Genomic DNA, 12,766 nt, shown 5'->3' on the forward strand with positions numbered 1-12,766 from the left:
TGAATATGGGTGGGTGGGTGGGTGGGTGGGTGGGGTGCTTCGTCTTAAGGCAACTTGATATGCCAGGCTTTGCTGACACCAATGCCCCTTTCTGAGCAAATGAGGAGGAAGTGTTAATTGGGGAGGGGGGAAAGGGAAGGTGGGGGGATGGAGAGGGAGGAGAGGAGGGAGGGGAGGCTGCAGTTGGGATGTAGAATTAATAAGTAAGTCAGTAAAAAATGTCCTGATGAAGAACACGGGGGAGTGTGACATGGGGAATTATGCTGTGGAGAGAAAGAGCATAGTCATAAACCAAGACAAAGCAATCAAAAGGCTGATCACAGGGAAAACGGGTGAAACGGAAAGGAGACACAGCATTAAAACCTAATGGTCTTTGGCTGAAAGGAGGATTGGGCAGGTAAAAGCGCTTGGCACCCACGAGTGAGGCAGGGCACCCACATACTCCTGTGTATTCTCTAGCCTTCGCACACACTGCGGCATTCCCTCTCGAAAGAAAGAGTTTAAGAAAACGTAAAGATGCGGAAGGCCCTGGGTTCAATCCCTGGCACACACACACAGGGCTGCTTGTGGTTGGGAATATAGCTCAGTGGCAGAACATTTACCTAGCATGCAAGGTCCTGTGTTCATTCCCCAGTGCCGGAACAACCACCAAAATGAAACAACCAACAGACACAGGATGCTCTTGCCTTTGTAACTGCTTTTCTGTATTTCCCAGTTTATGAAAACTAGCAAGAAGCTGGTGGTGTTGGTGTCATAGCCAGGAAAAAAATATTAATAAGTATACATGTAAGATAAGTTAATGCTGAAAGGCAATATAAAACTGTAAAGATAAGAGGTGGCTGCTACGGGTCCACCCTCCCTGCTGGGCAGAGTCCATCTTAGAAGCCACACTGGAGAGGGGAGGCCAGGGCTGGGATGTTGCAGTGGAACCATCCAAGCTCTGGAGTACCGAAGAAGCTCATGGACTTTTCCAGGCCCAGCTGCAGCCCCTGGAGGTGGTTTACCCTTATAGGTAACTGGGGAAAGAATCTTCTTTCTGAGGCTGAGGGGAGGGCAGCCAAGAGCTCAGCTGGGAAGGGGTGGGAAACAGACGTGTGGGGCATAACCCAGAAGTCTGAAGATGCAAGCAGCAGGAAGAAGAGAGTTGGAGACAGGCCCCTCACCAGGACTTTGGAGAGCACACACATCGGGGTATATCTCACCCACAGAGACACGGACAGATGAGACACAGACTCAGACATGCCGCAGCAAGAACACGTGCAGATGGAGAGCGTGGGGGGCGGGGAGAGAGGGAGAGAGAAATGCAGTTGTACCTACCTGCCATGTGGACTGGTGCACTTGGACACCCTTCTGTAAGAAGTACGGTTTTTCCACCCGCCACCACTGGTCTTGTCTCGGTGCCGCGCCAGCCCCAAATAACACACACAGACTCTATATTTGATATTATACTGTTGGCCAGTTACTACTTTCTTATCGGCTAGCTCTGTCTTAAGTATTAACCCATTTGTGTTAATCTATGTATTTCCATGTGGTCTTCTTACCCGAAGCCGGCTGTCACGTCCTGCTCTCTCCAGACTCTCCATCTTGGCTCCTCCTTACTACTTCCTATTTCCTCCTTGTCTCTCCTATCTTGCTTTCCTATTGGCCAACAGTGCTTTATTATTACCCAGTATGAGAAACATATACAGAATGACATCTCCCGTCACCCTTCTCCCTGCAACCTCTTGTTCCCTGGGGTTCCCCTGGCTGCCTGGATTTCCTTCCTACCCAGCCTAGGTCCCTTTCTAACCCCTCCTTCTCTAGGACCCTTTAGGCTCCCTAACACACAGATACTGGCCTTGAATATGCCAGTGTTCGCCCTGCAGTGTGGAACAGGGTCTCAGGCACTTTTACTAACCCCATAGCCAAACCTCAGTCATTACAGAGTAGGGGACACCAATTAGTATCCAAGGGGGTAGCAGTGCCACCCCATGCACACCCTCTTCTGTGGATTTAGATCTGCAATCAAAACTGTGCCGGTCCCAGATACGCTTCCCTGCATTCATCCCCCCTCCCTCGCCACACAATGGTCATGCTAGGTGCTGCCCTATACATCCATCAAAGAGCTCTGTACCCAGTGCTGACCGGCACAGCCAAGCCCTGTCTGCCTGGAGCTCACAGGTGTGTCCTCAAACTAAAAATCCCAGTGGCCAAGGCTGGGGTACGGGATCTCAGGATGCCAGGAAACCCAGAAGGAAACCCCAGGCTGGTCAGGAGACATCAGAAATCAGGGCGAAGGGAGAGTCCACAGGGAGGCTGCAAATGGGGGTGGAGCCAGGTCTATGTGAGGAATGGGGACCAGCGTACGGGGTGGGGGGGTGAGGTTGGTGAACACAGGAGTAAGGGGCACGTCTTAGGTTTTATTAAGGTCCTCATGGCTCTCATGTGAAGAATGGACTGGAGGGTTAGTGGCAAAGGGAGGGGGTGGGCTGAGAGAAGATACAGAAAACAAGACAGGACGGAGGAGACGGGGTCATGCCTGAACCGGAAACTCTCAGAGATTAATTTTTTTTTTGTTTATTTGATGTGTATATGTGTGTGCTCGAGTGTATGCATTCACCATATGTACACAGGTATCCATTGGAGACCCCCCGAGCTGGAGTTAGGTTGTAAGCAACCCACTGTAGGTGCTGGGAGCCAAAGTCAGGTCTCTACAAGATGGGCCAACTCTAGATCAGGTGTACTAGGAACTCTTAATTTATAGTGTTAGTTGCTTTGGCGTCACTGTGGCGATTCCTGGCAGGAGCAGGGGAGGGAGCGTTTCAGTCCAGCGTATTGGGGGTGGGGGAAGGCATGTTGAAGCCGTTCTGCTCACGGCAGCCTTAGCTATGGCGGAGGCTCATTACACCATGCATATACCAGGGGGGCTGGGGATGAGCGCTAAGGGCTTACCCATAGTGAGCTACTTCCCTCCCACCACTGAGACCTCGCCCCCTGAAAGACTCCACAGCCTCCCAAAATAGCGCCACCAACTGGGGAACAGCTATTCAAACTGAGCCGGTGGGAGACATTGTAATTCAATCCTGACAGTTACAGAATTGTAAAAAGAATTACCTGGATCACCCTCTCTCCCTACACTTTCCTCCTCCCCCTTCTCCTCCCCTCCCCTTCCCCCTCTCTCTTCCCCTCTTCTCCCCTCTCCCTCCGGTTTCCTCAGCCAGTTTGCTGGCGTGGGGGATTTGCCCAGACTCACTCACAGGAGTGGAGAGTTACCGGACCGTTCTGACCCTAGAAAATGTCCCAGAAGATGTCCTGGAGTACAGCTAGTACCAGGGCATGGACAACAGTACAGGAAACATGATTTTCAGCTATAAACCTCTAAATACCGACACCCTGGACCACTGTACACTGGTCATGAGACTATGGCCCATTCAGGTTGCCTGGTGATCAGGAGGCCAGTGTTAAATGGCACAGGTTACTATACTGTTGAGATGGACACTGGCAACATGACCCAAAGAGTGTCTGGCTGGCTAAGAGTCTAAGAGAGACGGCAGGGCAACCATTTCCCCAACAAAAAAGGGAACTAGTCCTAAGGGCTCTGATAGGGAGATCCCTTGGAGGACGCACTGCCCAGGGTCTCAGCTGCCTGCAAGGGACGCTGGGATCCACGGAAGTGGCTCTCTAGCTTTCCTGTAGAGATGGGACCCTCAACACTCTCAAGGCTCAGTCTAACCGTGAAAAGTCTTTATTTCCCACTGTTGTGAACTTCCATCCTTTAGAGCACTGGCTCTCGACTTTTGTAACGCTGTGACTCGTTAATACAGTTCCTCATGTTGTGTTACCCCCCCAACCATAAATTTATTTCATTGTTACCCCGTAACTGTGATTTTGCACCTCTCACTCACAAACACACGTCCTATATACAACACACAGCACACATAGGCACAGAGGGAAAACCATTAGGCCACCGGTTCACGACCAAGAATTGCAGTTGGGGTACAGAATGACTCAGGCCCTGCCCACCCCTCCCTCCTCTGCCCCTGTCTGTCAGTTCTGGGGCTTCTCTACCTGCCTTATCTTAGAGCTCTTGACATCTCTTCACCATGCCGTGTCTTCAGAATTCCCCAAAGCTTGAAAACTATGCCTTACCTATTCCTTCTGCTTCACCCAGAGTTGGGAAGCATTCTGGGCATCTCAACAACCCAGTGTCCTGGTGGAAGGCATGGAGTCTGTGGTTGCCAAATGTCTTGCCAACTCCTCCAACATCAAGTGGTATGTGAATTCTGTACCAACTTCAGTCAATAACCGCATGACGGTCTCCCCAGATGGCAAGACTCTGGTCGTCCACAGGGTCAGTAGCTATGGCTGAAATCTTCAGTGTACCATAGGAGATCCAAGAAATACTTCAGAGAAGTGAGTGTGGCCTCTGAGTGAACAGGGTAGGGGGAGAGAAGCAGGGTAGGGGGAGAGGGGCAGACCGTAGTATGCACTGCTGAGAAAGACTAAGCCAGCCTGCAGCCCGCTTGGAGTGGTTAAAAATCCCAGCTCTGGCCATTTAGCTCTGTGGGTTCACAACTGCCCTCTACATGGGGTGTTGGACTTCAGGAGAGGGATGTAATCCCTATTCTGAGATTAGAAATGGTCAGTATGAATTTATTGAGATCCACTTTCTTTGCTTGTTTTTTAAGAGAGGCATGTGAACAAGCATTGGGGACCCTGTCATTTGCATAAATGCTGAGTGTGGTGGTGTGTGCCTGTAAACCCAGGGCCAGGGAGGAAGACACAGATTGATCACCGGGGCTCGCTGCAGCCAGCCTGGCCAGAACACATGAACTCTGACTAGATCAGAAAGCTCTTGTTTGCTTGTTTCATTTTTTTCTCTGTTTTTTAAAGAGAGAGAAAAAGAAAGGGCCTGGAGTTGGGTGTGTAAGGAGGTGGGGAGCATCTGGAGGGAGTTGGAAGAGTAGGAAATCATGATCAGAATATATTGTATGAAAACAAAGTTTTTCAATTAAAAAAAATAAAGATGACTCAAGTGATTGAGGAATAAATGTGATGTTGACTTCTGACCTGCACATGTAAGTCATGTATGCACCCACACCTTCATGCACATGTGTATGAATACACCACACATACCAGAGAGAGAGAGGGAGACAGAGAGAGAGAGGAGCAGATTACAATCAATCTTTTAAATCACAAGTTTACATTTCTTGTTTGCTTCTGTTTATGTATATATCTGTGTAAGTATATACACTCTCTCTCTCTCTCTCTCTCTCTCTCTCTCTCTCTCTCTCTCTCTGTGTGTGTGTGTGTGTGTGTGTGTGTACCAACAGACTGAAGAGAGTGTTAGATCCCTGGAGATGGAATTATAGACAGTTATGAACTATGTGTGTGGGAACCAAGCTCAGGTCCCTTGTACGAACAACAAGCACTCTTGGCTACTGAGCCATCTCTTCCTCCCCAATTATGTCTAGATTAGTATTTAGTTATTAACTCTCTGAAACCTTCAGGTCTGTTCAATGACTTTGTTCTTTTCTTCTGAATTTAGGAAAATCGCCTTCGTTTTTATTCTTGCTCTGGTTGCACAGATTATACTCCTCTCAGGAACAAGTTGTAGTTAAGAACTGAGTCATGGCGTGGGTTACAGTGAGTGATAGAGTCCCAGACCAGAATCCCCAATGAGGGGCTGGGGGACAGCTCAGTAGTGGAGTGCCTGTCTGGAATGCATGAAGCCACATGATCCCAAGCCCAACAGCAACGACAAATATGAGGAACAGATAGAAACTCAGAACTGTCTTTACATTTATTTTCAACTGAAAGTCATAATCAGAGATTTTGACATTTTCGTTAGGAACTGCTCAGTGGTCTCCCTGTTCCCTAAAATGAAGGCTATGGCACCATCTGGAGGAAACTAATTTACAGGAGGATAGACAAGCTCTGGCCTCCATGCTAGCATTTATGGGTTTCAGTCTGGAACTACGACTGGACTCCCTAGACTGTAGCTAAGCCCCCAGCTACTTGCTGCCATTGTATGGACAGGGAACTTGAACTCTCTTCCCCTCCTCTGAGATTTGCATCTGTAAGATGGATCATTTCTGGGACAAATGGCATGAGTTTTGTGGATTACGCAAGTGTGAAATATGTACAGAGCTTAGCTTGCTTCCTTTCACACAGTCAGTGTGAATTTTTTCTGCTTTTACTATGGTGTAGGGTTACCGAAGTTTATTCCACAGTAGGTAAAAGAACTCAGAGTGGAAGTATTTCAGTTTTCACCTGAGGTGGGCTCATTGCGCATAGTGGGGCACCTTGTGTCCAGAGGATGGGATGCCATCCCAAGAGGTATCAGAAGTATAGTTGTGGTCTCCTGCCCTGTCTCTACACATGGGCCAGACTATGTATCACTGTGGACCCGGCCTGATGTCTTCCATGGTGTGCTAACTGCTGTTCCTGGCTCCAGTATGCAGCAGCTGGAATGTACCTGTTTCTCCAGGCCAGAACCCAAGTACCACTGGATCCATAATGGCTCTCTCCTAAGTGTCTCAGAGGATAGCATGACCCTCCCCAGTCTGTCCCGGTAGCAAGTGAGCAGTTACCGATGCACTGTGGAGAACCCGGAGACCCAGCTGGCCTCCTGCAGAGAGGCTACCATCCAGCCACCTTGTGAGTGCACCCACCATACTCTCCAGTGTTTTTGTCTAGGCGGTGCCCATGTCAGGAGGCCCCTCTCTTGCTAGGCCCCACTCACAGCTTCTGGTGACATGAAAGGACTGTGTCAGCACAGGACATATTCTCAGAGCAAAGGAGATTTATTTGCCCCAGAGGGACGGAGGGCAAGGAATAGGAGACAAAGACAGGAGCCAGAGAGAGAGAGGGTGAGGGAGAAGGGAAAGGAACAAGGGAAAGGGACAGGGATATTTATCCTGGGGGACAAAGGGCTGTGTGGATAGAGAGCAGGCAGATGTGGCCCGTAGGCAAATGGCGGTTTATAAAGGGAAAGGGGGAAGCCCTGTGTGAGGGTGGGGTGTTAATTTTCAATTGGGCATGTTAGGTAGGGAAGCCAAAGGGGGGCTTTTGATTGTGGGACATCAATACTTTGAACAGCTTGACCTTTGTAGTCAGCTTCAGGATGAGGAACGGCCAAATAAGGGACTCGGCCTCGGTGACTAGCTGTGGAAATCTGACCTAACAGTTCAGCAAGGAAGGACAAGGCCAGAGCCATGTTTGTCATGCTCAGGCCTGCTATAGCCCTTCAGCGATACCTTCCTCATCCTCTAGGGACCTGTCCAAATCTGCCTACTCTATCAGTCATCCATAGTCTCCAGTCCTGGAGTCAGAGCAAATTCCACAAGAAACAAGACTGGCCGGCACTTACTTTCTAAGTGGCAGCTACAGTCCTGGCCTGTGTGCCCGTGCTGGCCTCCTGGCACAGCGAGTGATTCACAAGTGAGGAAACCCCGCGCCAGGGAGTTGAGTACCTGACCCCACTGCTGGTGGGAAAGTGCACAGTGTCCTCCTTGTGTTTCTCCCCGAGCTCGGTGCCGCCCAGGAGAGAAAGTGGGGTAATACTGCAGAAATAGATATTTCTTGTGGTTTTAAAATCGGGAACTTGGGGCAACTTTGCAAATGAGGGAGGCCGCCCTTTCTCCTCAGCAGCCACACAGGTCAGTCATTTGCTAGAAAGAGAGAAATTGGCATAATTAGGGAAAGAGCCAAGGAAAGAGGCAGTAAGCAATGGGGGCCCAGGCAGAATGCTTGGCTCCGTGAAGGGCTTGCTGTGTGAACAGGAGGGTTCAGCATCCAGAGCCCGGGTGCAAAAGTCAGCTGTGGCGGTGTGCTTGTGATCCCAGCTCCAGGGTGGGCAGAGGCAGGAGGATTACCTGGAGCTCTCAGGCTAGCCGCCTAGCCCACTTTGAGTGCTCCAGGCCAGTGGCAAAGCTTGTCTTGAAAACTGAGGCCAGGTGGGATGCTGTGGCATTTGGGAGGCAGAAGCAGGGTTAGAGGCCAGCCTGGTCTATATAGAGAATTCTACAACAGGCAAGGATAGACAGTGGGATCCTGTCACACACACACACACACACACACAAACAAGGTGAACTAGTAAGATGGCTAGTTTGCCTCCTAGCCTGAGAACCTGAGTTCAAGCCCAGAAGCTTACAATTCTACAAGAAGAGGGGTGGCTGTCTCAAGTTTTTCCTCTGATCTCCATACACAGGCAGTAACTAAATGTAATTTCAGTAACTAAATGTAATTTAAAAAAAAAAAAAAAAAAAAAAAAAAAAAAACCACGTTGGTGACCCAGACCCCCTGAACGTGGGTCTTAGTTAGAAAGCCTGGGCAGTGTAAGGAACTCTGACAGTGGAACCAGGATGTATCCCTGGTGCAGGAAAGGACTTTGAGCGCTCTTTCCCCATGGAGGGATGCTCCCTTAACCTAGAGGCAGGAGGGAGGGCCTAGTCCCTACTCCAAATGACAGATTTTGATGATCCGTCCTGGAAGGCATCACCCTCCCTGTGGAGTGGGTGGGCATGGGATGGGGGTTGGTGAGGGGCATGAAAGGATGGGAGGGAACTGGGATTGATATGTAAAATAAGAAAAAAAAAACCCACATTGGATAACACCTTAAGAATGAAATGTTAGGTTAACCTCTGACTTTCATGTCTATGAACAAACACATGCACGTGAACATTGTGCACACTCACATACACAATGTTCCAGACTCAAAGGATTCAGATTCGAGCTGTGCTCCTGCTAGTAATTTGAACCAGGAGCAGGAATTTCACCCACCATTTCCAGACTCAGTTTTCCCATGTGCACTTTCAGGACAAGTCCCTCTACAATAGAAAACTGTCCCAAAGGTGGCCGGCCCGCTTGTGCATGCTGGAGAAGCTGTGAGCTGGTTCAGCATGGCATACTTCTGAGACTTCCCAGCTCAGAGTTTTCCACTCCACAAGTCTCTCAGCTTTAGGAAGGCAAAGACCGGCTACCCATCAGCTCACTGCTTGCCCCTTTTCACAATGTCTGGCATGCCGTTGGTGCTTTGTGGGTTAATGACCCCATGTAACCAGCACTTCTGACCTCATAACTCACATCCTCAGGAACTAGTATGTCAGCCATTTCTGTCCATCGTGCAGTGTCTGCATCTGTATTAGTTACTTATCACAGCTGTAACAGAAACCTAACAAAATCAATGTGATGATGGTGGGTGTCAGGCACAGTTCATCACGTAGGGCATCAGGAGTGTGAGGCCACACTGTACCCACAGTCGGGAAGCAGAGGGGTGAATGTTAATACTCGGCTTAACTTCTGATCCAGGCCAGGATCTCAGCCCTGGGGTGGTTCTTCCCTCCTCCGTCAAACCCCTCAAATGCCCTCAGACATGCCCAGAGGTGTCCCGTTGGTGAGTCCATGGCAGTCAAGCTGGCAGCATCAAGCATCACGTCCTCTTACCTGCTTGTCAGCACAGAAGGCCAGGGCTTGGTTTTACTTTACTTTTATTGTGTATGTTCGTGCTGTCTGTGTATGGAGAGGTGCCCATGCGCGCCACAGTGCGCCTCAAGGTTGAAGACCAACTTTGTGGAGTGGGTTCTCCTTCCACCTCCCATGGGTTGTAGGTACTGAGCTCAGGTCATCGGACTCGCTTGACAAGCACTTCACACGCAGACCTATCTCGACAGTCCCAAGGAATCGATTTTGATTATTGATGAATCCCTGATACCTACATGTGCTTTGCTTATAGTGTGTGCTGGTTGGTTCTTGTCAGCTTACACAAGCCTAGCCTTATCTGGGAAGAGAAAATGTCTCCATAAGACTGGCCTGTAGACAAACTTGTGGGACATTTTCCTGATCAGTGATTGATGTGAGAGGGCCCAGTCCCCTGTGTGGTGCTACCCCTGGGCAACAGGGGATCCTGGGTTCTATAAGAAAGCAAGCCAAGCAAATGATGGAGAGCAAGCCAGTAAGCAGTGCTCCTCACGGCCTGTTCCTGTGTCCAGGTTTCCGCTTGAGTCCCTGTCCTGACTTCTCTTCATGATAGATATAAGATAAAATAAACCCTTTCCTCTCCAAGTCTTGTTTTGTCATGACATTTTATCACATCCAAAGATGCTCTAACTGAGACAGTGGGTGGAGGGATGAGTTGAATGACTGTGTTGTACTGATGTCCTGTTGTCCTCTCCATCCAGGGCCACTGCCTGATGTCCACAGAGAGTTCTACATCTCAGGATCTTTGGTAATATTTCTCATCACATTGGCTTCCCTGGGAAGTGCCTACATCCATGGAACCCTGGTCTACACCCTGATCATATTCCGTTACATCAGGTAACCATTGTTCTACATCACGGGGTCCTTATGACTAGGAGACATAGCCAGATGGAGAAACAGACCAGGAACTGGACACCAGGGTTCATAGGAGGCAGACAAATAGACTCCCAGGACCAGTAGTGAGTGGGATAGAGACATGATGGAGACATGATGTGGGAGCTGGAGACAGATGTTGAAAGATGGAAGATCAGTCATGCTCTCAGCAGAGAGGACCACATCTCACCTTCAGCACTGCCTGTACTAAGGGAGAGTTGGTTATGTAAGACATGGCAAGTAAGGCTCTCCTATGCATAGTAGGGTGTTGAGCACTGCCCCTGGCACCTAACCATTAGAAGCCAGCAGTAAAACCCACTGCCACTGTGGTTTATATACCTAAAAATATCTCCAAGTACTCCAAAGGCCACCCTGGCATGAGATTCAATATTAGTAATAGTTATGGGGCTGGAGAGATAGTACATGGTAAAATTCTTGCTATGGAAGAATGAAGATTTAAATTCATATCCTACACCCATGTAAAATCCACTCATGGCAGTGTGTGCCTGTAATCCCAGTATCAGAGGATGTGATGACAGGTGTGTTCCAGGGTCTTACTGGTCAACCACCTGTCTAGCTGAAATGGTAAGCTCTAAGGGTTAGCTGGAAATGCTGGCATGCACCTTTTATCCCAGCACTTGAGAGGTATTGAACAGGTGGGTCTCTGTGGGTTCCAAGCCAGCCTGCTAGGAGATACATAATGAGATGATGGTGTCACAGTGGCGGTGGACAGTGGTGACGGTAATGGTGGAGGCAGAGGTGATGGTTTCAGTCAGCTTTCTGTTACTGACTTATGAAAATGAAGGTAAATCTTGGGTCACAGTGTTAGAACTTTCAGTGCATGGTCAGTTGCCCACACTGCTACAGGACCAGTGCCAAGCAGAAAGCAAAAGGAGGGAAGGAGCCAGGCTTCCAATCCTCCCTCAATGGTCTCCCCTCCAGTAACCTACGTTACCTTCACTAGGCCCTACCTCTCCATACCATAGGGATTAAACCTCTCACTAACACGTGGTCCTATAGGGAGCATTGTAGAAATTACAGAAATTGCAGAAATTACAGTGATAAAGTTGGCACCACTAGTGATGATGGGTGATGATGGTGACAATACTTAAGAAAACTGACTGAGCTGGTGCATGCCTTTGTTCCCAACACTTGGGAGGCAGAGGTGGGCAGATCTCTGTGAGTTCGAGACCAGCCTGGTTTACAGGAGCTAGTTCCAAGACAGCCTCCAAACCTATAGAGAAACCCTGTCTCGAAAAACAAAAAGAAAAAGAAAGCAGGCTGTGGAAGCAGCAGGCAGCATCCTCCGTGACTTCTGCTGTCTCCCTCGGCTGCAGGTGAGTTTCTCAGTCGGATGACAGACTGTGTGGAGCAGAAAGAAGATTTGCTTCAGGTTGCAGCCCTGACTCCCTCAGTGATGACTGTCATCTGCGACTGTCACCTGAGACAAACCCTCTCCTCCCTACGTTGTTTTGGACTGGATGTTACATCACAGCAATAGAAGTGATACTTGGAAGGTGGGTTAGGCTAATTATCTTTCTGACGTTAAAATAAATTAATATTAAAAAGTATGGGCGTGGAGGTTAAGCCCCGGTTCATCTCTTCCACGGGCACCTGTGTAGGGGAAGAGTCGGGCCCCTTTATCTGTTTCTTTCCCAAGACTTTAGGAACACACGATGTGGCTTCTCCCCTCATTTCTTCCCACAGGAGAGACCGGGCATAAGAGTTCATGGCAGACCTAGAAGACATCGCAGCCAGACAAGGAGGTGAAGGAGAGACAAGGGAGAACGAGTCTTCCATGGGTACCAGCTGAACTGGACCAGCACAGGGTAACTCTGGAGGAATATTCTGGGGAGGGAATCATCTGAGTCTCAGTAAGACGAAGAAGCCAAAAAAAAAAAAAAAAAAAAAAAAAAAAGGGGGGGGGGCTTCCAGATGAATTGACGACTCCATGTGGGACCTGGATGAGGGGTGTGAGGGGTGATATCACAGGCAGCCTGGCCATTAGCAGCACCATCGCACCATCTGCCAATCAGAGCTGGCCAAGCTGGGACAAGGTCACATGAGAACTACAGGCTCTAATTCCAGAACTTCCCTACGCTGGTGTCTCCACCTCCACGACCTCCACGCCCCTTCCCTGACACCCAAGATGCTAGGTTCAGTGCTTGAATGGGTTCACACACATGCAGGTTTAGGAAACACACTGGCTGAGGGACTTCCCAATGAGGAAGGCCAGTGTCTTCTAAGTTATAGATGAATAAGCACAGCTACATCTGACAGGCCACGGAGCCACAGAGATGACGTCAGAGACCGAAAGAGCAGGGCAGGGGCTGGAGGGAGAGTGCATATTGCTCTTGCAGAGGGCCTGAGTTGGGTTCCCACCACCTGTGTTGGGCAGCTCATTGTCACCTGTAACTCCAGCTACAAGGGATCT

At 49.3% G+C, this 12,766-nt stretch overlaps 1 protein-coding gene across 1 annotated transcript; it reads left to right on the forward strand.

Moving 5' to 3' along the window:
• The first annotated feature begins 960 nt into the window (after nt 1-960).
• Nucleotides 961-12,215, forward strand: Ceacam18 (CEA cell adhesion molecule 18). Its single transcript, XM_051174337.1, is given in 8 exon segments — nt 961-1,012; nt 3,197-3,361; nt 3,364-3,534; nt 4,161-4,392; nt 6,326-6,639; nt 10,161-10,296; nt 11,670-11,849; nt 12,040-12,215. Coding segments are annotated over 7 exon segments (1,074 nt in total). The 3' UTR covers nt 11,674-11,849; nt 12,040-12,215.
• Nucleotides 12,216-12,766: the final 551 nt, after the last annotated feature.

Source organism: Phodopus roborovskii, unplaced genomic scaffold, assembly GCF_943737965.1.
Source record: "Phodopus roborovskii unplaced genomic scaffold, PHOROB, whole genome shotgun sequence".
Classification (NCBI taxonomy): Eukaryota; Metazoa; Chordata; class Mammalia; order Rodentia; family Cricetidae; genus Phodopus; species Phodopus roborovskii.